The following is a 25919-nucleotide window of genomic DNA, read 5'->3' as shown; positions in this document are numbered from 1 at the left end:
CCTGCGCACAGTTAATAAATGGAAAGTGCCGAACCTATACCCTGAGGTCCTACTAAATCGGTTCCGCATCGGATCGTGCCGGCACAAAGGAGGGGAAGCTTTTTGAATATATTTTTTTTCATTTTCTTTTTTTTAGCTCCACCACCTGCCCTTTGGCCAACGACAATCGCTGGGAACATTTTTGTTTTTTTTTTCACATAATTTTGGGTTGTTCTTCATACATACAAAAAAAAAACGCCTGGCAAACCGTTTGCTCTATTTTTGTGTTTCTCTCTCTCTATTTTGAGGAATTTCATTATTCATTATGTGTAACTTTCGAACATTAAATTGAACGAACATTTGTTTATTTTGTTTTTTTACTCATATTTGTTGGACATTTTTTGTTCAATACTGGCATGTACCAATTGATTTTTTTTGCTGTAAATATTTATAATCCATTTAAAGGTATAAACCCATTCTCGATCGCTGGTGAATGCATTGTGGAGATATTCAAATAAAGAAAAGAAACGCTACACTACCGATTATAAAATCAAACAATTAGGTAGGATTATAAGATGCTATTTATTTATTCTTCCATCTTAGTATTTTTTTTCATTATTTTTTTAAACCTTCTTAGTAAAAATTTTGAAAGGAATTTTTTGAGTGGTTAAAAACCATTTTTATCCTTGCAAGCAGGGATGTAAAGATTTCAGAGTCACATACTACTAATTTTTTTTCTTTTTTTTCCATATTCAATGTTCTGTATTTTCCCCATATTTTTTAAAAGTAAATTAAGTGTTAAGAATCGATTGGAAAGAAACGACTAATATGCATCCACTCATTTTGCTCCACCAGTATCATACTCTCCTGATCCCCCCTCTTCATCTTCCTGTTTATCTCAGAATGGTATCCGCTCCAGATGAAACTATGAAGTTAGCTTTCTAATTCCGATTAAAGGTTTATGTTTTTATAGATCTGCCAATCAGTATATAATAAAGAAGTTATGTTTTATTTACAATCTTCAATTTTCTTGTTTTTTTCACTCGGGTAGTTCATTTTTACTTCCAGAAATCACCCCTACAATTCCCCTTCAGAATGTTGATATACTGTTTATTTCTTGTATGATATTTGATCTTTTTTACTATGTTATTATTTTTTTAGCGATAAACGAATCCACAAAAACTTCCCTATCTTTATAGATGCATTTATTCATAAAACTTTTGTCAGTGTATGTCATATGTGTCTGTTGAGTTTTTTTTTTACTAACAAGTGTCTTTCTGCTATCAGAAACATCAAAATTTTCTCTCTAGCGATTTTTTTTTTTATTCACGTTTTACCAAATTTTCTAGGAAAGCTTTTATTCCAACTGATGTAGATTTTATGAGAAAATTTTTCTTACTTTTTCATTACCAATTGCGATTGCACTTTTCTGTGTTGAGTTCTAAATTTCGGAATAGAAACTACTCTGCCTGGATGTTTTTTTTCTCTCTGATTATAAGTGATTATAAAAAAGATGCGATCAAAAAGCTGATATAAATGTTCAACGAAAGAAGAAAAAAAAAACGTTAAAAACTAAGAAAAGCTGCTTCGTCTCGTGTTTATATAAAAATGAGAAACACAGCTTTCGTCATTCCTCGAGCAAAAGGGGAAGGTGTTCCCCAATTATCGAAGAACGCGAAGATTTGTAATTCTTACTCAAAAAAAAAAGTGGGACTCTCATTCATTGTGCTATAAGCCAACCCATTTATGAGAGCTATAAATAAGATATTTTATAAAGTATAGTAATATAAGTCTTGGTTCATCTATTTTTAGAGCGACTCGCTAATATACCGCACGTAAAAGTTATTTCTCTCTGTCTGCTACCTTACATGTTTTTTTTAAATGTTTTCTTCTCCTTTTTATTATTTTCATATGGTTCTGGTTATCTTTTTCAATGAAATTATTTACATTTTCAATTATGATTTACACGTATCGCGTAGTTCTGTTTCAACTTCAGTTTAAGAGTTAAATCTTGTTCTGCACAGGGGGAAACTTTCCCCTATTACTGTTTACATTCTTGTTTGTTCTTCTTCTGTTTTCTTGTTTTATACTCATCGAATAATGGTCGATTTCATTTAAATCGTCGAATGAATCGGTTTGCTTTGCTCGGGACCTCTTATGCTAAAAAATAATCCGCCTAGTCGGAGCCTTTTGAAAGGGTATGTATGTTTAACATTTGTTCAGTTTGCTTCCTACTGCATACCATGTGTAGGTTCTAAACTGAATTCACTTTCTATGTATTCGGCGGCCAAGTTCGACTTTTCACTTTATGTTTTGCTTTCGTTTTCTATGACCTTTCTCTCTGTCACACTTCCGATGGTTTGAAGATTCCTAAACGAGAATGTTGTTTATGTCTGCATATGTGTATAGGTGAAAGTATGTATGTATATTTGTGTGTGTGTTTGTGGTGAGTAGTAGTAGTCTGTGTACTTTCGCTATTTAACATTACAAAGTCTGTTGTTGGATGTGGTTGACAATGTGCCCTTCAAAGTTGCAATCTAATCCGCTTTTTTCAAGTCCCGTACCATTCATTCAGCAGCTGTGGTTCGAATAAATTTAGGTTGCTAAAAATATAAAAAAAAAGTTACTTTAATTTTTCTTCGAATATCTACTAAGAACAAAAATGTTAGGACTTAATTGAGAAGAACGAATTCCAATACGTTTAACGAACTTAAAAAGCTTGAAATATTTACCATTTTTAATTTGTTTTTCTTTCGTTACAATAAAAAAAATGAGGCCCTTGACTAACTTGTGGGAATGCTTAAGAAAAAAATTATCAGGTTTTCATAATTATTTATAAAAGGAAATAAATAAATGAATAGTAGCTTTCATCAACACACCAGATTGAATTCACAAAAAAAAATCACCTAAGTTGAACCTGAAGTTCAAGATGTACCAATTCTGATTAGGAGAGCGTTCATATTTTTATTCGTAGAACGTGTAGGATAAAAATTATGGAATTTTTCACGTAGTTGCAACGTGCAGATTATTTTGCGTGTAAAGTTTTCGTATAGGGGCCAAGCTTTTTTTCGACGCCAATCAATGATGAGCAGGCTTGATTTTAAAAAAATGATGTCCTTTAAGAGCAAACGCACCAATACGGGAGTATACGCGGCCCGATTTTGCTCATTTCAGCGGACCGACTTTGGTATACACACTCTTTCGCGCACCGGGTGGAAGCATATTATTTTTAAATTGTGCATTGCACTGAGAAAACTTTAACAGAAAATAAATATTAAATTAAATTTACTGATCGAATAAATTTTCGGAGTCGATAGTTTTTTCGCTTCAATTTCGGTTATTATCATTTTTATAAATAATTAATTATTATAATGCATATAGCGATTGTTGGAGGTTATTCGACGGGTTAACTGCTATCCGTTATGTGACGCCAAAGTCGACATGCTGGTTGAAGATGCCATACAGCAGCAACAGGGCCACACAGTTTCGAGCGACCAGCAACCGGGTCAGGTTGTGGATGCAGCAAGAACTTCTGTGCAGTTGCAGCCGGAATCATCCAAAACTCAGCGGAACTTGCGCGAAACATGCCAGCTGCTGTGGAGTTCCACAATCAAACAGGAGGTTTTCCGCCGCTGGTCTAAGACTTCGGCTTCAGTGAGTCGGAACCGTTTGCAATGGTGTAGCGCAGCGAGAAGGAGGATTGTATGCGTCATTGCCCCGGTTCAAACCTATCTGCTAAAGATGCTGCTCATGAACCCGGTCAGACGGTGAAGTTTTTTCTTCTATCTGCTGCTTACTTTTCCAAGCTGTACGGAGGGTAGAAAAAAATATAAATTTTCGCTAAATAAACAGTTTTTTCACTCTCCTTCATCGCTTACGTTGTTGTTACTCGATGCTGGTCAATTGCAAGTTCTGCACTGTTCAAAATTATGCTAATTCCGACGACCCACTCGGCTGCAAAGAACAAACCCTGGGCCACCAATTCCGAGGGCCTAAATTTTCACCTCTTTCGACCCAGCACAGAATGCTTCCAAAATGGCTCTATATAATCTTCGACACATTTCCGATCCCCCCGCGAACAAAATTCCGTCCGCACATTCGACCGAATCAAAAGAAGAGCCACAATTGCTTAATTAATTAACAAATTGTTTACCAAAATTACAAAATTTTAATAAGCATCGTTTGTTTAACTTAGCCTTAAATGGTAGATTTTTTTCAGTGCATGTTTGCTATCGCCCCTTTCTAGTGAGCAAATTTGGTGATTTTGTCGGTCCCGACGGCAGCGGCCCTATTTTGCTCACCCTCATACTAACCCCCGGTGCGGTATGAGAGTGATCAAACGCGTGAGCATTTTCACTATACTCGCGATTGCTGCGGATGCCCTAATGAAGCACGAAAATAGCCTAGACGGGTTATACCAAACGGTTGCGGTTACTAATCAAATGGTTGTCTGCATTTGTCAGCTGGATAACTTGGGAAAGCTGTTAGAGAGTGTGGTAGTTAGGACTAGTTGCTAATCTTAGCAGTCGGGCAGATGAAAATTATTATTAATATGTTAGTCGAACCAAACAGTTGTTCAATAAACTCATTCAAAAAGTACTTTATTCTTAATGATTCCGAAGATCGTGAGCTTATCACATTGGTGACGTTGCGAATCTCGTCCGTGTGCACCAGGAAAAATACGGAATTAACGACTATTTTGAGTAAGTGAATTATTATTTTGTCTTCATTTTGGTTGCTATTGACCTGAATAGGTGGGGATCTTAAAAGAAAATGATAATATAAAATAAATCTCGAAGGAAAAGTCTACGAAATCTGTAAAATAAATCTCAAAGGAGATAAAAACCATAAATCTCAAAGGAGATCCAATGAAAGGGTCTCAAAAGAGACACCTACGAAATCTCAAAGGAGATCGAAATCGCAGGAATCTCAAAGGAGATCCATAAGAAATCTCAAAGGAGATAGAAATTGTTGGAATCTCAAAGGAGATCTAGTAAAAGTCTCAAAGGAGACATTTAAAATAAATCTCGAAGGAGATGGAGGTCATCAGAATCTCAAAGAAGATCTTAACGATGACCTTAGAAGAAATAATAAAAAAAAGGAAAATTTTCGTTGAAAGTGAAAAAAAACATCCAAAAACTGCATCTATTTTGATCTCATCAACAATCACGTCCATAGCAACCTGTGATTGCCTTGGCAACTCATTCATCATAGCAACTGGCTGCATTTTTTATAGCATCTCCTTAAAATACCGCCATTCGAATTAGAATGTATTCCATCAACGGAATTACGTCAAAAATGGCAAGAGTATAAGAAGCAGTTTGCGTCTTGCGTACATAGCTTGTGCTATGAGCAAGAAAAAAAGGAAGAAATTGAAAAATATATTTCTAGTTGTTGCTGATCGCCAACTTCAACGAGTCTACGAGTCTTCCCCCCAAGAACGACGATGTGGAAAATGGGGAGACTGATGAGCTCATTGATCAATTAGATGGATATTTTGCTCCAAAAAGGCATGATATGCTTGAGCGTTACACATTTGGTTCCCTTATTCCTGATGCCGGTGAAACACTTGACAAATTCTTGTTACGTGCACAGACCGAAGCAAATAAATGCCAATTTGGCTCAACAGTTGCTGAAAGTAGAGAAATTGCCGTGATGGATAAATTGGTAAGGTTAGCTCCACCTGAGTATGGACGAATCTTATTAACCAAGAACAAAATCGTGGTGCCAGTGAGGTGGATAGATGGATCTTGAAGGCCTGTTCTGATCACCGGAAATAATTGGCTCGACTTCGCTTTGCCCCATCCTGACCGTCATCATCTCCAAGAACTTTTTTAAGATGAGCCGTGTTCCGTAAATAAGTGTTTCCGTCTTTATCTCGAATTTCTACCTGGTTTAAATAAAAGAACTGAACAAGAATTCTAATCTCTTTTTGGATGCTGGCAGTTTACTTTCTACCATTAACAAAATTGGTCATTCAAACGAGAATCGTAATCATCCTTATAGAAGCCGAGCTGGTTGGTCTGGTGGTCGGTTGGAACCTCGAAACCACAACTCTTTTGTGAAGTTTTCTCCGAATCAAATGTGTAGCAGATGCGGTACAAAGCAGCATAATGGAAAATAACCTTGTCCTGCAAATGATTTCTGTTGTACCAATTGCGGAAAAATGGGAAATTACGTGAAACAATGTTGGTCAAGCAAGATCGAAGAGATGAAGATGATGTTGCCCTTGATTCCGTTCTGAAAGCTTTAGAAGAACGTAGGGTGGTTCTTAATTTAAAGAAATGCAAGTTCAGAGTCAACGAGACAGTTTTTCTCGGCCATCACATTTCAGGCCAAGGAATTAAACCAGCACACGATAAAGTTACTGCAGTTTAAAATTTCAGAGCCCCAAAAACAGCAGAAGAAGTTCGGAGTTTTTTGGGGGCTGGTCGGTTTATTGCGGACCTGGCTACCAAAACATATCTTCGTCAGCTTCTATTAATGGGACAAAAGTTTGTATGGTTAGAAAGTCACAATGCTGCTTTCTTAGATTTGAAGAATGCTGTGTGTAATGCACCTGTTCTAGGGTATTTCGACAACACACGACGCACCAGGATAGTAACTGATGCTTCTCCAGTAGGTTTGGGAGCAGTGTTGTTGCACTTTGCAATTTCATCTTAAAAAAGTTCTTGGAGATGATGACGGTCAGGATGGGGCAAAGCGAAGTCGAGCCAATTATTCCCGGTGATCAGAACAGGCCTTCAAGATCCATCCATCCACCTCACTGGCACCACGATTTTGTTCTTGATTAATAAGATTCGTTCATCTTTCCTATTCTTTAAACAAAAGGAGGTGTGTTAGTTAGGACTAGTTGCTAATCTTAGCAGTCGGGCAGATGAAAATTATTATTAATATGTCAGTCGAACCAAACAGTTGTTTAATAAACTCTTATTATTTATTATTATTATTAAATCAACAGATCATATATTGATCCAAATGATATTTAAAAATTAAGAGACTAACTACAAATACAAATCAACACTGAACTTAGAACACTAAGAATTCTTCTTCGAAATACAACCTTCGAAACGTCAAAATCAAAATGCTCTGAGAAGCGGTTAAAAGTCTTGATGACGCCAATTATTGTAGAGTTGACCCCGTAATTGTTTGGTCTAAGAGGAACGAAGAGCTGAAGATCCCGATTCTTCAAACCACGAGGTCGGACGCTAAGTGGAAGAACTTCCAAAAGAGCGTGAGAGTCGATTCTTGATGAAAGCGGCTTTCGTAGCTGGGAAGTAGAAAAGGGTCTTGCCAGTTTAAGTGTCGAAGGGCATAATTCGAAAAACGTCGTTGGATGGCTTCGATGCGATCAGAACCGTTTTGATAATACGGGCACCAAACCGCAGAAGATTATTCGAGGACCGATCGAATCAGACTGCAGTAAAGACTCTTCAGGCAGTAGATGTCCTTGAAGTCCTTCGTCATGCGGAAAAGAGGACCCAGGCTTCTAGGCTTTGTCAACGATATAGTTGGTGTGATTCTAAAAATCCAGCCGCGCGTCCAGGATCACACCAAGATCTTTCACGTGTTGAGCTCAAGAGATTGCATCGTTTCCAAGGAAGAAAACGGCTGAGAACGGGCGTCGTTTGCGGGAAAATGATATTACTACACATTTATTACGGTTTACAGGTAGGCGATTGGCATCACACCAGGAGGCAAAGAGGTTAAACTGGTTCTGCAGGAAGTTCACATCTTCGGAGCCATTGATAGAGTAGTACAGTTTCAAGTCGTCGGCATACGCCAATTTTAGTCCATCGAGGAGTTGCAGCCAGCGGTGTGTAAACTCGCTTCGAAAAGAATCATTCGGCTGATTTTTTCCGAGTTTAACTTGTTGTGTGCAGATTGATTTTATTTTCGTTCCAATCATTACGTGATTGCACACAAAACGAAGAGTTCTGCACAGTTCTGCATTGATGTTTTCCATACCTCGCAGGAATAAAATCACACCAACGAAACAACAGAACGAAGCTTACCGTACACGAATGCACACGAGCGATCGTTGCCCGACGGACCGAGTTAACATTCCTCGCACCCTTCTCTCGCTCGTTTCCCGTTCCCTTGTATCTATCAATTTTAGCCACGCCCCCATGCGTTGTCCGATTGATGTGTTCGGCTGCCGAACGAAAACGATTTGAAATTTGAATTCGCAGAACTGTACGTTCGCTTTGATGATGTTTCCCCCGAACAGCGTTGCCAGATTGAAAACCGCTCAAGTCCGTAGATTTGACGAAAATCGAAAAACGTACTGATTTCGGCAAAATAAAACTTGATGACCTTTTTTTTTTTTTTGGTCTTCAGGTAGAATTTTCATTTATCCGCAGAATCCCTTGAATTTATGCGATTATCCGTAGAAAATCCGTAGGAAATGCTGAAAATCCGTAGATTTCGAGCATCGATCCGTAGCTCCGTAGAAATGCTGAAAATCCGTAGAACTACGGAGAAATCCGTAGATCTGGCAAGGCTGCCCCCGAATGCTGTTTACTCCTGCCGAGTTCACCCGAAGGTTACTTCCTGATGCTTTCCGAGTTGAACTATAGATAGCATCATTGCAGTTTGAGTTTAACGAAATAAAATCGTTCTGCAAAAAAGGGCAAAGTGCGAGTATGTAGACTCGCGATTTTAACATCTCTGGTTGCAGCACGTCATTGAAGTAGATTAGGAATACTAACGGCCCTAAATGACTTCCCTGAGGCACGCCTGATGAAGCTGAGAACTGCCTGGAAAAAGTTCACATTCAAAAAGTACTTTATTCTTAATCATTCCGAAGATCGTGAGAAGAATAATCATCCACCGATAGAAGATCTGGCCCGAGACTGAAAAATGGATGTCGGATAAAAATTTAGGTTTTTTGGAAAGGAAGATCTTCAGTAGATAGGCTCACTTGTGGAACCTGTTTGGACATACGGTGACAAAGCTGGCGGCCATTCGCCTGCCTTAGCAAGTAGGGGGAATGAAATCAACTCAAAGGGCTCCTCCAGTCCTGGTAATACAAAGCAAATATTTCGGGGAAGATTCATTATGCTTTGCTGGTCTGAGCATCTGAGGATGCGGACATCAAATGCCTTTCACGACTTGCGACTAGCTTTGAGTCTGGACTTCGTAAGGGTCCAGGCCTCTAAAAAGACCATGGAAGGTAACCATATCTTCGGAAACCGAACCTTTATCATTGATTTGGGATCCAAGAATTTGAGAAGATCTACTAGGTGAGAGATCTGGTAGTAACCTGGTGCAAAACTGAGCACAAATGAATTCGGTATAAGAGTCCGCAACAGCCTTCCAAAATCAAATCCCAATCAGAGCACAAAGTGAAAAAAAAAACCAAAACGATATAAGGTGGAACTGCAATTCGATCTTCTGGCAAAAAGTCAATTCCCACAAAATCGAAAATTAGAAAATTCGAAAAATTGCAAAACACAGAAAGTAAAATAAAAAAGTTTTTTTATTGGAATCGTTCATACTCATAGAGCCACATACAAATAGCTAAAAAATAAGATTTGAATTCATATAATATAGCAGCATTGAGGATAAAACTTACATGGTACTTCCGTCAACTGCACCACCCGCACAAAGCCACCGCTCTCCTCGTCCGCCGTTGGTGCTGATCCGATTCCGCCGTTACCATTCAAGCTGGTAGTGATGGTGGGAATCAGCTCACCGACTACGAGTCCGGGTGCATCTACGGGCTTGCTACTAATGCTACTATTTCCCCCGATAGTAGTGATTGGTGCAATCGAACTCTTGCTATAGTTGTAACCGCCGCCGGCGGGTACGAGAAAGCTTTGATTCACGGTCATTCGGCTGTGCGGCGACGTGGCAGCCAGACTATGATGGTTATGGTGAATGTGGTTGTTGTTGTTATGGATGGTCGTTGGATTATAGTGGCTACTGTGGTGGCAATTGTTAACCTTCCGGAACGGATTAGACTGTCAAGAGCACACCACTTCGGTGGCGGTCGTCTGTTGTGGGGCGGCAGCTGGTGGCGATCCTCCAGTTCCCGTTCCCGGAGTTGCCGTTGCCGTCGTTGTTGTTGGTGTCGTGGAAGTAGTTTCCGATGACGACTCGTCCAGAGAGAGGGTGCTGCTGATTGCGGCGTTGTTGCTGCTGCTATTGTTCAACGAAGACGACCCCACTGAAGTGTTGTTGGCCAGAGCTGCCGCAGCCGTTCCGGAGGTGGACGATTGCGACGACGAAGACTGTGAGGATGAATGTGTCGGAGAATGGTCCAACTGGAAGCCGGGGTTGTCGGGAGCAGATATATGTGAAAGAAAGTAGAAAAGAGAGAAAGAAAAAAACCACACAGATTTTGTGATCAAACACAAAAACGGGGAACGAGTATTTGGTATAAGTATTTGCTGCTGGAGATGTCTCTCGGAAAGGATTACACAGAAAAATTAACGGAAACAATCTCGACAACCTTAAATTTGTACTAGAACGAAAGGAAGGAAACATATCAGAGACCAGCGCGGGTGTGAGAAAGAAAACTACCGGAAACGGAATGTTCGATTGGGTAGGTTTCACCGAAGACAGATGTTACACTGCTTCGGAGTTTTTGTTTGGAATGGGGCGACATTTCAACATTTAACTCACGGAATCATTGCGACCCTTTTTAGTGGCGTTGCCCGGCAACGCTTCCGAAGATTGGCGCTTCTTGCTGGGGGTGTTGTTGCCAGCGACGGCGGCTGCTGCTGCTGCGGCCACAGCCGCTGAAGTCAGCGAGCTAGCCGACAGTCCAGAGTCCGAATTTTTCCGTTCCCGCTTGAGCAGATTACTGTCCAGGTACTGGTTGAGCTGCTTCCGCCGAACGTGGCGAGCCTCGATTTTCATACCGTCCTTAAGAAGCTTGATATGGACCTATAAATAAAAAAAAGGAAAAAAATGGTTATTAGTATCTAGACTTTTAATGGATGCTGTAGAAATTTCTAACTTACCGCATGTTTGTGAACCGAATCGGTAAAACTCTGTATGCTATCGGTGAGATCTACGTTCAAATTATCGGAGCGTTCGAACTCCAGCCCTATAAACCATAGCGAGCATAGAGTAGAAGTTTTCCCAATTTCGTGCTCCTTCTGACGTTCGGTTTGATTTTGTTCATGTTGTTCGAAACATTTGGGATTGACGTGTGCCAGCTGGATGTGCTGGTTGCGTTCCAGGTTCAAGATCAAATAACGAATTTTCGACTCCACCAGCCCACACCACTCCAGATGGTCGTCAGCGTTATTCGAACTGACCAACAACACGATAAAGTGCCTGTACCGGAAGAAGAAACTGGGCGCCTCGAACAGCTTATCCCAGCTAGCCTTTCCAAGCATTATCTCATCGGTGATCTGCATGCCTCGATTGAACTCCTGCATCATCACCTTACGCGTCGAGCTTGACACATTGAAGGTAGAATTCTGTTGTGGATACGCCGGGGTAATGATCGGCATCAGATGGAATCGATCCTGCACATTTACCCGTGGGTCCCACACCGGAAAGTTCAAATTGACATTGTCAGGTTGCTTCAGCAGCACTGGCTGTGGCCACTTCCAGCGTGAGAATACCAGGAAAAATTTGTGAACCAATGTTGCCGCAACGGCATTCGGGTAAAGCTGACAGGTGCGAGCTACTAACATGGCCCACGAAACGCCACCGAAATAGCCCAACGAATTGGAATATATTCCATGTTCTAAAAAAGAGAAAAGTAAAACATATTAGTTTAGAATCATTCACAAAAAAAAAATGAAAAAAAGAATACTTACTTTTAGCCCACAGCTTGATCGATCTTAACGCTAATCGAAAGTTGTCAATGTTCGGCACTAGGCGCAGGATCTCGTCCGTTACACGACATCCGTTCAAGCTGCGCACCGATTTGGGGTCCAGATTCTTAAGCAGCATATCGTCACGCAGATCAAAATCGTCCGGTATCTCTTTCAACGCTAGTCGTGCGAACAACAAATCAATCTCAATGCCATCGAAGTTCATCTTGATAACCGGCACGAAGGCTTCCTCCACGGCTCGACATTCCGTGACCTCCGGCTGCTTCTTCAGTAGTTCGAAAAACGAACCAAAGTAGTCAGATCGTTCGATATTTCTCGGGGCTACACACAGCGCGTCAATATCGGCACCCTTGTGATGCACTCCCAATCGATACGAACCGAAAGTATAAATCTTTCCTCCCAGTTTCTCGGCCAGGGCCTCCGGCATATTCTTGGCGATCGAGACATCCTTGACCCACTGCTTCACAAGCGTATTCAGCTTGGCCAGAATCTCCATCCGGTGGTTCAGTTCCGATTCCTGCTCGAAAACATTGTACGGTTCCAGCGCTTTGCCCAGCTCGGTCGTTTTCTGGATGTCTTCCGGTTTCGGTTCCGCCAGGCTGATGGCCGAGGTCATGCCGAGAGTTTTGGTGGCCCCTGATTGGGAACCTCCCCCACCGGAACCGTTCGACGCACCCCACATGGTGCTGCCTTTTTTGCCGTTGCTGCTGCTACTGGTTGATTGATTTGGGGTGTAACTAATATTCTTGTAATTAGCAGTGGCGCCGTTGTAGTTGAACTGCTTCTTTACTGCTCCCTGGTTCCAGGATTTGGTTGATGTTGTTCCGGCATTAGCTAAAATAGCCATTTATTTGCAATTAGCACACTGGTAAGATATTTGTTTGACTTGTTTTGAACTGATTTTCGAATTTGTGATTCAGAGTACACCAAACACAAAGATGAAATGTGATACTAATGAGGGGTTCAACAGAGTTTATAGCATTAGCCTAGGTTTAACAAAACAGACTGAATAAATGCACCTGTGAAATTATCCTTCGACAACCGTTAGGGGCTATCGAAAGCCAGGTACAACCAATATAAAAAGCGTTATTCACTGCTTAGTGATTACCCAAACCTGTTGAGGATTGAGGTAGCACATGAACAAGAATAATCGAGTTGTGCTGCGAAAAGGTTGTTTATATATGACTAATGAACTACGTATGTCCAATTTTTTTTAGATGGATTCCGGATTTTGATTAAATTTTTATTCTCACTTCGAGTTCAGAATCAATATGCTGTGTGGGATTCTCAACATGATTTTTTCAATGCAAACTTTCATACACTGAAATTTTAATATATTTTTATCTAGCACGTGATTACAAGCGCATATTGAGGAACGAAATCGTACAGAAACTTGATACAAGGTTCTACAACCTTCTTGTGTGACGTGTTTTGGGCCAGATTTACGAATTTTATATTTATCATCGTGGCCACAACTTTTTCATTTTTAAATTCCCAGTTTTTCGAAAATTCAAGGTTTGACTTTGAGGTTCAGACTTTGAACGTTCATTTTCGTCGGCATGCAAAATTTTCAACCAATTTCATTGATTTGATTGTTTCATAACACTCAAATCATTGAAGGTTTTCATCACATTTCATAAAAATGACTAGCTGATCCCGTACGAATTTCGTTTCGCTTTCAATCAATAATATGTCAAAATAAGCTTAGAATATTGAATACGACGCATTCTTTCGACAATTTTGGGTAAAACATTCAACAGTGTTCAAAGTTTCTTGTCATTCAATGTGAAATTCAAATTAATAGGGTGATTGGCTTTTAAAAAGAATTTATGTGAGTGTTTTCTTCTCGATCAGTTGCAAAATCACGACGTTATGACAGAAACATGCCTTTGCTTGACCTTTACATTAAAATTGGATACCAAGCTTAGAGAACAAAGTTGGTTGAAATCCTCTATAAATAAACTAAATAGAATAGAACACTGAATGTTTAATGAAACATTCTTTTCCAACATGGCCCGAAATTCGATAATTGAAACCAATTTTACGTCCCTCAAAAGTCCCTTGTGCGATATTTTCTATTCAAATCATATGATAACGTCAGTAATTTGAAAACAGTGAACAGTTAATATAGTCGACCTGTGACACGGAATTTGCTGCCTGCAGTCAATTGCTCATAGCTCATAACCCGCAACTGCAGATTTTCATCTCAATTCGATGCTACAATATCGCGAAAACAGTGAACAACTACCATGGACGATCCCTTTTTTTGGACCATGATCCAAATGACACCTGAGATCAATTACCTTAACTGTAAAACTCCCATGTGCCAACTTTTATTACAATCCTATGCACAATCAAGAGAATATCGCAAAAACAGTGAACAGACAATATGAACGATCCCTGACTCAAAATTTGAATCCTGAAAACAATAGAGCATCACTCAAAACTCTTTTGTGGAAATTTTCATCTCAATCCAATGTACAGTGTTCGGCATCGCTAACTGAAAAATTAGCGCCGCTAATTGAATCGCTAACTTAGTCAATGTTAGCGATCGCTAATTAAAATCGCTAAATGTGCTGAAAAAGTTATCGCTTAAAGCTTAGAGCGCTAATCGCTAACCGCTAAATGTTACCCAACAAAAAACCTAAACCATATTTTTTTTAAAATGAAGAGTTAATCACCGTAAATTTATTTTTATGAAATTATTTATCGGCTATATTGGTGAAAATTTATATTCTTTGAGAAAGAATATTTAAGAATTGAAAGATTATAGACGGATAGAAGATTAGAATAAGGTGAAAGATGTTGAAAATGAGCGGAAGGGTAATTTTAATTTGAAAAACTTTTCATCACGTTTCATCGTTTTGTTCCTAACGGGCCTACTACCTTGCAGTGGTAGATACGGGATAGATTTGTAGCTACCACCACACAATAGTAGGCCTAGCGTGGTTCGTCCCACAAGCGGAAACTTGCAGTACGAACGAACAAAAAGATGAAATGTGATGTCTGTTCAATCAACTCTAGTCGAAACGGGTCGAATCAAGTAGAAATGGATTGACAGTTGATCACCTGTCTCTTTCCAATTGACTTCGACCGATTTCTACCAAGTCGAAACTAATCCTGCTGCCGAGCTGGATTGGTTTCGACTAGTTTCAACTTGCTCCATTGAACATCGACCTGACTAGTTTCGACCAAAACATTGGCTCGTTGAACGTCTATCAGTTAACAGAAACCAGTTGAAACCGATTTTTACTAACGATTGAACGAAGCTGTGATCGCTCAGAAAAGCTTCAAATACGACCGAGACACATTTATCGATAGATGCGGTTCTCGGTATTGTATCATTACGTGCGGTCTAGTCGGTTTTTTTGACTATTCGCGCTACGATCGATGGTCCGATACTAGGCTATCTACCGATGTAATGAAATGTGTTTTTTATTTTTTTTTAGCCATATTTTTTTTATTTCGTGTTATTTGAATGCACAGTATAAATGTTACACCGAAATTGCAAATACAGTTAACTAAAACTTCTAAAACCAATACAAAAAATTAACTGTTAATAGCATGGATTATAGTTGAATCTAAAGTTTTTTTTATTCCAATGCTTTGCAAACATAGTGTTGTTTTTTGGTAAAATCTTCAACGTTTTCACCTTTTCCAAACATGTATAATTCTCATGACAGAAGCGTTTCAAAACGTTCATACAGTATCTATTCGAACATAAATAGAATACAAAACGAACAATTCAATGTACATACTGCTTTACAATGTCAATTTTTTCTCTGGCAATTTTTTTTCTCATTTTATATGAACTGATCCGTGAAATAAAAAAAAGAACTAATTTTTGAAATCTGAATATTTCAACTACTTTAAAACAATAAACCAATCAAACGATGTAAAAACGTTCGATATGGTTCGATGTTCTAAAGTTTAAAGGCAAGCTTAGGCCTCAGCTGTTCTATGAATTAAAGGTAAACAAACGCAACGAAACAATCAACATGGCTGATTCTGAAAGTCGACAGATCGAATCATCTGCTGTTTACCCATCTTGGTTAATCTGCGTTACTGTGGTGTGAGGTGACCCAAAATACTCCTATTATTTGACTCTAGTACGCACACTTCCATTGAGACCATTCGAAATGCCTAATTAGCCTGATAAATGACTAAAAGTATAAATACCTACTTCTATCAGCAGTGATCTAAGAATTTTGAAAAAAATTATGGGATTAGCGGTTTTAAATTAGCGGAACCAAAAAATAGCGAAACTTTTTAATTCGCTAACTTACCAAAAATTTAGCGGCAAAATTAATCCGCTAACAAAAAGTTAGCGGACTAATTAGCGATTAGCGGATTAGCGCTTTAGTGCCGAACACTGCCAATGTAGAATAACGCCAATATCGAAAAAACATTAAAAGGTTGATATGAACGACCCATTTGGCAACCCCTGTTCCTAACTTTGATGCCTAGAATCGATTATTCGTCCTTCAAAACAGTCATGTGCAAATTTTCATCATAATCTGATGTAAAATAACGCCAATATCGCTAAAACACTCTGCGGATGAGTTTTGATGAACATAATTATATTTTATTTGATGTGTTGTGTAATTTCTGGATTTTTACCAAATTTGCCCGGATATAGCCCGGATTTCGGTTGATAACTTTGAAATCAAATGCCCGGATTTTGCCAGGTTTTTTTCCGGATTTGTCCGGCCCCGATCAGGGGCGGTCCTAGAGTTGGCTCTTGGGGGAGGTGATTTTTTTCCAAATTTTCAAAAATCAGTCAATAAGAAGGATCGTTAATATGTGGTGGAAAAACGTTTATTTTGAGAAAAATAGTGGTGGATGGAGGAGGGGGGAGGGGGGTGGTTGTGTTTGCAGTTGCCAATAAGTCTTGTATTTAGTAGGTTTGTATACTTGTAGGTTTGTAATTTGAAAAATTAAAAATTAAAGAAAAATAGTGAAAACTTTTAACAAATTTCCTCATTATACTTATTTTGATATTTTTATAAAACAATCTGCGAATCATATATGTTCACTGTAAAAAAGTGTTGATAAAAAGATAATTTTCGTAATTTAACAATTGACAGTTTAAGATTATAGCTCTAAGAATTCATTAAGAAAAATTCCGATATAAATGTCATTTCACAAATGAAATTAGACACACATTGTCTTAGAAGAAAATGCTAAAAAAATCTTCAAGTAATCCACAATATTTTTACTGGGAATTTTCATATCAGGGTAAGACCCTCACCAAAATTTTAATGATTCTCATTTTGCAACGATTCGTTAACAGTATTTTGAAAAAAGTGTTTGTTAATAATTGCTATAAATTAAAAACTGAATATTTGATTATTTTCTGAAGTATTTTGCTGAATCGTTGTTCGAAAGTATAGAATTATTATTAATTGTTGTTCGAATTCTTTAATTTTTAAATATAAATTTAATTCTAAAATAAGATCATCAAAATCATATTCTTAGGTATGAAGTTTTTGAAACTTCATTTTCATTTGTTTTTTTCTTGAGTTTCAAGCTCTCATACTAGTGTGGTAGATATGTTATGGGTTTTGTTGGAACTGGATCCAAAGAAAAACGTAACTAATTTGCAATGAATTATTTATGAAAAAAGTTAAAAGTCGATTTTTTTCTTCATGCTCTCAATATTTTAAAACTTTTTTTTATAATGTTTGAATTAAATTAAAACATATTGAATAAAGAGTCAATTTCTGAAAGTTAAAACTATTTTAAAATTTCAGTGAAAATTCATAATCAATTGCAATTGAAATAACCAAACTTTCAACCTAAATAATTTAGCTGGATTTCTACTTCAAATTTTAAATATTATTGTGTAGATGAGCTTAAAACAGTATTTGCGATATAATTGGTGTGAATCCTAGAATCCAGCCTTATTGGTCAAAAATTAGAAAACTGTCTATCAAATGTTCGACTAGAGCGATTGTCTTGCTTCCGAGAAAATAGTTCAGAATTTTTCGATAATTGAATAGATATCATTAGAGATGTATCGAATAGTGCGAACGGTCGAATTCCAATTATTGGACTTTTTCAAGTATTCGGTGAAACGAATATTCTAAACATGAAAAATCAATAATCTTAAAATGTGTTCATAAGTACCGTCTGCATCACCGAATATTCTGCAAAAAATACCATTGTGAGTAATATTTGAAAAGTGATGATATAGAATTGCAAAGCAAAACTACTAATTAAAGCAGGTGAAAAACACTATTTTTTCTTGCTTTGTATAGAATTTTAAGCATAACTGATATCAAGTTTCAACCAATTATCTAAGTTTCACATTTTTAATGTAATTTTTATGACCATAAAACACCTATAATTGAAATTTATTTTTATAATTTAATCATAATTTGGTCTCAGAACAATTTTATCGTAACTATAATTTCTTACTTAATTAAATTAATTTTGAAATAATAATAATAATAATATTTATTAGAGACTTTTTAACCTTGAGAGGTCATTCGGGTCTGATTAATTTTGAAAGTTTTAAATTAAAAAATTGATTTTTTTTTAACTTTTGATCATTATTCAAATTGTTTAATTGTGATAACGGCTTAAATTGTATGAGGCCCTTCAAGCCAAAGGGGAATAAAAGCATAAAAGCAAGTAAAAGACGTAAATTATTAAAGTAACTAAGCCTTGGAAAGAAAAATAAATGATTTACTTAAAAGAAAAAAGAAACTTATTTCGAGAAAACACATTTTTAATTTTATGTGTTTGGAAATTTTCCATTTATTTATCTAAAATTTTTGTTTCTTTTTCAAACGTAAAAATATGTAGATTAAAACTCTAAATATCTGAAAAAAGTTTGAATTATGAAGAATCGTTATATATCAATAAATCAAAATGGATCATTTTTGCTACGTCGAGGCGAATACAATCAAATCAATTTTTTTTTCAAAAACGTCCCAAAATAAAAAAAAATATTTTGAAAAAAAATATTATGAAAATTAAATGTTTCTTTTTAATTTAAATTGTCTAGACAGTTTCGATATCTTCAACTCAGAAAACAATATGGGCTTTTGAGAATCTCAAATTGCGATGCATTCTGTAAATCGGACATTGCAATGAAAATTAAACCAAGAAATGGAAATGTAGCATTAGATGTAGGCAACAAAAATCGAATCTGTCCAGGTGGACATCTGGGGGAGGGGGGTAGGGATTGCCAAATGTCCACAATTGTGCACGGAGAGGGAGAAGGGGGTAAAAATCTCATTTTTCGGTCCACGTGGCATCTAGATGGCCCAAAAGGTAATTTAACACTTAAAGGCTCAAGTCTTTTTTTTACTTCTAAAAAAGATCGAGATATGTTGATCTATCAAACATGGAGCCAAACTGATCTGCAATAACTCGTAATATAATAAAGTTATGGTCGAAACAAGTTTGCAGGCATATACCGGCTATTTAGTAAACATGATCAAAAAATGGTCAAATTATGCTAAAATTTTAACGAAGTCAGTCTAAAAAACATTTTCATTAAATATCCAAAAAGCGAAAACAACTCATGAGCATTAAATATAGCTTATCAGATTAGCGATACTTTGTTTGATGACAAAGATACGCACAAAATTAAATTGCATGTTTCGCATGATCGGAAACTTTTAACCGATACACCATACTGCGTGAGTCCAAACTTTTGATCGATAACTTAAGTAGCTATTTTATTTGTTTAAAGCACTATGCAAATTTTCAGCACAAAATTTAAATGTGTTTTGACATTCATAAAAAATATTCAAATGCTACTCGAATTTTTAAATTCGGTCCACCCAACCCTGAACTGATCGGGTTTTAATGTAAAGTGCGAGTTTTTGGAAATTTTTCAACTTAAAGCCAAGTTTAAGTTATATTACACTGAGTAACAAAAAAAGATTTTTTGAAAATAGTCCAGGGTTTTCCAACTGAATTAGACTAATATTGACGCCCTGAGTCCGAAAATGACCATGGTTTTGTTCAATCAGGTCAGGATATTAGAATACTGTATCTCAAAAAGTTGACCTGATACAGCAAAATCAATGTGATATTCTAACAAAAGTTATTTGGTGAAATTCGTTCCAGGGAATTGCAAGCTACAGCTGTTTTAGTTTTAAAAAAATTAAATAAAAAAAAGCTGTTTTAGTTTGGCGAACCGACTTTTTTTTCAATTTTAAGCTATTAAGTGATTAATACATTCTTTTATTGAAAAAACGCCCCCACGGAGTGTAAAAATTTGAGATTTCGAAAGTACATCTACTAGGAAAAGTTCTTAATTTTTATATAAAATCCAGCATTTGCGAGTATTTCGTAACGGGTTTTTGCCGCTTGGGGGGGGGGGGGGGGGGGTGATCACCCCCCCCATAGGACCGCGCCTGGCCCCGATACATGCTGAAGTCTGGCTGCTGCGTGACGAGGAAGAAATGCCATCCAGAGGGTTCAGAACAAGGTTCTAAAAATGATTTTGCGGCTTCTACCTTGACACAGCACCAAAAATCTACATCGGATTTCGGGCATTGAATCGATCGAAGAGATGTCCAGATGGGTATTTAGGATATAAAGCATGGATCACGATGAACCTGGACGCACTGTTTATTATACCATTGCGCTCCTAGTTGTTGGATCTGGGATGTTTGTGTGACAGTTTTTCGTAGAACTAGCATCGGCATGCGTTCTAATTCTACGCAAAAGTGTCACACGGAATATTTTTGGTTCTAATTTGCTGTTTTTTGTAGGAAATGTAATTTTTTTTGGCAGAAAACATTGTAAAATGATTAACTTGAACTGTTCACTACGAAAAAACTGTCGGTGAATTTTTAGTTTGAGAGAAAAATTGGAAATATAGCTGATATTTCAATCGCGTTTTCTCGTTTGCACTATAGACACTATAATTTCATATCGTCTGGCAAAGAGAATGAGGGGAGTCAATCGAACTGTCATTCGCGTGGAGCCAATCGAGCATTCTATGATAATGTTCAAGCTCTTCATAACTCTCACCAGTAGCAAAATAAAAAATAGTTTCTCAGATTCGTAAATTACAGGCTTTTTTGCCACATCAACTCGAAATCGCTTTTGAAAAATATTTCAATCATAAAAATCTATAGGTGAACAAAAAATTGTAAAAATTATATTAAATAACTTAAGTAAATGTTAGAAAAACGCCAGAAAAGCTTTGTAAATCTCAATATTCCAACCATGATTTTCCAATATTTAGAAAGTTTGCTCGATTGGCTCCGCGCGAATGACAGTTCGATTGGCTCCCGTCATTCTCTTTGCCAGACTATATGAAATTATAGTGTCTATAGTTTGCACGTTTTTCCACATGGGACAATCTTGCTTAGAACGGCAGCATATACAGTAAAAACATTGTACACAGCCTATGTCCGATCCATACTCGAGTACTGTAGCGTTGTGTGGTCCCCCTTCCAAATTTCTCATAAAAACCGTTTAGAATCCGTTCAAAAACAATAATTGTTTGTTCTATTTGTTTTAAGAAATCTAGAATAGTCTCAGAGTCAATTACCAAACTACGAATCACGCTGTTTACTAATAAATATAGAACCATTAAATGTAAGAAGAGAATTTGCTGCAATTTCTTTTGTAAACGACATAATTAATCAGCGTGTTCAATCTACTTAAACTTTTATTGACTGTGTCGCCAGTTGTGGACCAGAAATCTGTTTATTTTAACCTCTGCCCGAACTGATTATGGAAAAAATAGTCCAATCAATTGTCTAATGCAGAATTATAATAAAAATTACCAAAACATAGATTTTACTAAGTCTAAACAGCAGCTAAAAAGTAATTTTAACAGCAACAGGCATTGAAGAAACATGTAGTATGTATATGTTTAAAAGATGTCAAGGATCTTCAAAATAAAGTTTTCCTCCAAATAAAAAATACTTATCGAGTATTACATTATTAAGTTTAAAACAAAAAAATTGACGCAAACCTGAGTTTCAGCTTATATTGTCAAGAAAAAATAGAGATTAAATGCTCGAAATCCCTAAGGATTCTCACTGTGAAAATAATTAGTTATAAGAAATAAATAGAACAGGATTAAAATTAAAATTAAAATAAGTGAACGTGAAAGACAAATTGTGTACATCGGAAGTAGTAATTGAAAAGAATATTGTATTCTTACTCTACTGGAACAATAAACAAACAAACAAACAAACAAAAAAATCCCTAAGAAGAAAGGCTTTTTGCCACCCTAAATAGATTGAATTTATTCCTTATTCCAGGTAAATCTTAAAATCTATATACATTGGATTCTTTTTTTTTAATCGATCTTATTTCACACGGTTTTATTTTAAACTATTTTCTCGAAATAAAATTATCGAACCTTTCCAAAAATAGGTCCTAGGCGTTCCCGCTTTTTCCCAAACAACTTTTGGACGGTCAATTGATTCGGGCGTAGCTTCTCAATAGAAGCATGGACCAGAATGGCCACTTAGGCTCTCTGCTAAAGTTCCGGAACAACAGTAGCAGAAAAAAAATCTTCGAAAAAAATCTTTGAGTTCCATGATTTTACTAAAATCACCTCAGAATGTTCTTTCAGGTTGGAAATGATTGATATACAATCGAAGTTGTCCACTCCACTCGAAATAAGCGATGAATATTGTCCAGTTATTTTGAACTTTTTTTTTAACGATTTCTTCGTGTAGAAACGTGCACAACAATCGTTTGTTTGTTTGTAATCAATAGGCTGATGACCAAGAGATCTGATATTTGGCATGGGTGCTTATTACATCCAGTAAGGATGAAAAATGTTTTAGATTTTATAATGACCCCTTTTTAAGAGTCCTTCATACAATACAAATAATCTTTTAGCTGTATTGACGTTGTTATTCATTGGATTGAGATGAAAATTTGAACATAGATGTTTTGAAGGACGGACAATAATCGATCTAAGGTACCACATTTTGTGTTAGCAGTTAACTCACTGACCATACTGACTGGACACTCGATTTCGTTTTCTGGATAATTTTTCCAACAGTACGCAATGTCGATTCCAGAGTGCGCATCGATCGATTTGAAGAAATGCTACCCCAGTTAGGAAATGTCACCCAACTTTAAAATAAAAACACGCAATTTCTACGATAAATCGGGATAAATAGGACCATTTTTCCTACAGGGTATTTTTTGTCAAATCTGTCAGGTTCGCAACCTGCCGTCGGTATTGCGAACCTGCAAAATCAGACAACAAAAAATTAGACAGAAAATGGTTGAATTTTTGTTCTAAGTGTCATGTCAGTGTGGTCAGTGGTTAACTGTTCAGTTTATTATGCATTGAATTGGAATGAAAATTGGCACACGGGGATTTTTGGAGACAAGCACTCGTTTCCAATTATCAAATTTTGTATTATAGGTCAGCAAAAGGGTCGGTCCATATTAACAGGTCACTGTTTTTGCGATATCGACGTTATTATGCAATGGATTGGTTTGAGAATTTGCGCACGGAAGTTTTGAGGAACGGACAGTCGATTTCAGGTATAAAATTTTGTGTAGGAGACTGACGAAAGGGTCGTCCATATTAATTGCCCAATGTGTTTTGTAATAACTACGTTGTTTTGTAACGGATGGAGACACGGTGGTTCTTTGTATCAAATTGGAAAATAGTCCATATTATTTGTTCAATGTTTTTGCATTTATTGTGGTATTATGCATCAGATCGAGACGAAAATTTATATGCAGGAATTTTTTGGAATGAGCAGTCGTTCCCTGATTTTAAATTGTGTATAAGACAACATCAAAAGGGGTCGTCCATATTTACTTGCATTATATTTTTACATTTTCCATATCATTTGTTCAATTTTTTTCCATCCAAAAAAAGCATCGTGGATATTTTTCGCAATTTTCATTTGAATGCAGCTATTCATTACATATTTAAAGTTGAAAGCGAAACGGAGTTCCTATGAGATCAGCTCTTCATGGAAGCGATCCTAAAATCAGATCGCGTTTTTAATTCAAGTTGCGAGGCTGTAATCGACAATACCTACTAGATACATATCCGAACAAATGTAAATGAACCTTTATGAAGCTTCGTAGAACAAAAAAAAGTATTTGACCACTCCATGGTCGTTTTAGTAATTTGAAGTGGATTTTCGTATTGTTTTGAATTTTTCTACGAAGTGATGAATGGATGAAATAGATTTAAAAAAAAGCTAAACGAACACAGTGAATAATAGGTTCATAAAAAATAACTGTACTCACCCTACTGGCTCGTGACGGCCTGACAGCAACTAACAATTTGTGAAATTCAAAGAACGACTTTCTCCGAATTTAGAGAATGAAAAATTAACAATAACATTCGTCGAACGCGTCAATTCCAATAGAAATCTCTTCGGGGATTTTTCTTCCTTTTTGATGGTTAGTAGAGAAAAAATCTAAAACAACAAATTAAGAGAAACAGTTTAACATGGTCATTTACTGTCCTCTAATCCAAAAACAAAAGGGAAGGTGAAGAAGAGCCACCAACATTACGCGACTGCTCTGCTAGATCCGGTTTTGTTTAGTTGTCGCGCAGTTTCCTTACATTTTTTTTTCTTTCGCCTTCTCCGACTGGTTCCTGGCTTCATGTATCTTGGCGGCAGGCGGGCTTTCTGCAATCTCTTACACGGGCAAGATGTGAGCTACGGGAAGATAGAAAGACTCAAACATCCGGATTTTTTTTGTTTCCTCCGTTAGTTTGTTGTTTGTCGTCTGATGCGCTTTTGATGGGGAGAAACAACTGATGTGGGGGGGACAATAGGTTTTTTTTTGGGTTGTCTATTATAAGTAATCAAATCAAGCGGGGGAGAATTGGGGAAACTGGATCAATTAGCTTTGGCTAATCATGGAAAATGAGAAACCAGACAGTCACACAAAGAAAGTGGTTTTCGGGGTGCAGACATTCAAAAAAAATATTCCGCTTGCTGGTCGGTCGGATCACAAAGTGCAATGCCAGCCTAGCGCGAACAAAAAGTGAAATGCAAGCAATTTTTTTCGCTCTATTCGGTTTCTGCTGTTATGATGATTCAAGAAAGTAAAACTAGAGCAGACCGTGAGAATTTTTGTTGGGCTCTTCTTTATTTAGTGGTCTCCACACCAGTATGGAAATCATCGTTTTCACAGGCACGGCACGGCATAACCAAAGGCAGCATAGCTAATGAGCATAGGGGGAAATTTCGGCTATCCTGGATTTCCCCGTGTTGCGTGTGCTTCAAGCAACAAAAAAAAACTCTTCTTCACTGCAAGCCTTCCGTTTGTTCGTCTGGAAAACAACATAAGCACAAACTACTTGTGGTTGACTTCCGGTTGGTGTTAAATGACCAATTCCCTTAAACCAAAAGGTCACGTAAAAAATGCGCTCCCAAATCCAACGAGGAAATGCTTTCTGTTTTTCCAGCACACACAATCTCACGCCACTTTTTTCCCCATCACTTTTTTGTTGCTCAACACAATTCCACAAAACTAACAGCACGGTCGCACCAGCTTTCCCGGTGGTTACTCATGGTATCCGAACGCACCGGATGCACACTCACCCTTATCCCTACCCAAGAATGGGCAAAACGACCGGAAACCCACCGAACTTTCGACGAAATCCGGAACGGACAGCGCCTCACGAACTAACCGAACTGAAGGAAAGCAAAGCAAAGATGGCCGAACTGGTGCTGTTGGCTGCAAACTGCTTGGTTGCTGTTCGACGATAGCTTCGTTCAACCATAGGTAGAAATTGGTTTCTATTGGTTTCTTTAAACTTGTAGTAGTTCAATGAGCCAATGTTTAGGTCGAAAACGTCGAAACTAGCCAGGTTGTTGTTCAATACAGCAAGTTCAAATCGATTAAAACTATTCGAATCCAGGTCGGCAGGCGGATTCGTTTCGACTTGGTAGAAATCGATCAAAATCGATTTTTGAAAACAGGTCAATCCATCTCCGCTTGTTTCGACCTATTTCGACAAGACTCCATTGAACAGACTTATCATATGAATGAAGGATGGCACTATTTTCCCGTTTCGTTTTGCGGCATGCGATGAGATGGAGGAAGGAAAAAGAGGCACATACAAAAACAGCTTTCCTTTGTTGCTGCTTCCTCTTCGCGCATGGTCTGCGTTTGCAAATTCCTCTTTGTGCTGACATTTTTGCCGCTTGCACACTG

The 25919-nt window shown here is 37.5% G+C and overlaps 1 protein-coding gene across 9 annotated transcripts; it reads right to left on the bottom strand.

Moving 5' to 3' along the window:
* Nucleotides 1-108: 108 nt before the first annotated feature.
* LOC129751378 (poly(A) polymerase type 3) lies at nt 109-25449 on the bottom strand. 9 transcript variants are annotated; one of them, XM_055746847.1, is made up of 8 exons: nt 25304-25449; nt 24259-24412; nt 23994-24166; nt 11760-12611; nt 10950-11686; nt 10609-10872; nt 9557-10247; nt 109-2582 (listed from the first exon to the last, which is right to left on the bottom strand). In XM_055746847.1, the coding sequence occupies exons 4-7, from the start codon at nt 12457-12459 to the stop codon at nt 9948-9950; spliced, it is 2001 nt and encodes a 666-aa protein (XP_055602822.1). In that variant the 5' UTR covers nt 12460-12611; nt 23994-24166; nt 24259-24412; nt 25304-25449; the 3' UTR covers nt 109-2582; nt 9557-9947. The 9 variants fall into 9 exon arrangements, with proteins under 9 accessions (XP_055602822.1, XP_055602821.1, XP_055602826.1 ...); XM_055746846.1 differs by having other exon boundaries at nt 24316-24412; XM_055746851.1 differs by having other exon boundaries at nt 24822-25412.
* Between the last annotated feature and the right edge of the window lie 470 nt (nt 25450-25919).

This window comes from Uranotaenia lowii, chromosome 3 (assembly GCF_029784155.1).
Source record: "Uranotaenia lowii strain MFRU-FL chromosome 3, ASM2978415v1, whole genome shotgun sequence".
In the NCBI taxonomy this organism is placed as follows: domain Eukaryota; kingdom Metazoa; phylum Arthropoda; class Insecta; order Diptera; family Culicidae; genus Uranotaenia; species Uranotaenia lowii.
The sequence above is the reverse complement of the archived record's forward strand: the minus strand, read 5'-3'. Positions and strand labels throughout refer to the sequence as shown.

Coding starts and splice junctions, on each gene's coding strand:
- LOC129751378 (XM_055746847.1), bottom strand. CDS start 12,459: ATGTGGGGTGCGTCGAACGGTTCCGGTGGGGGAGGTTCCCAATCAGGG. Junction 10,873..10,949: donor ATTCGGTTCACAAACATGCG/GTAAGTTAGAAA, acceptor TTTTATTTATAG/GTCCATATCAAGCTTCTTAA. Junction 10,248..10,608: donor AAAAGGGTCGCAATGATTCC/GTGAGTTAAATG, acceptor CCCGGCTTCCAG/TTGGACCATTCTCCGACACA.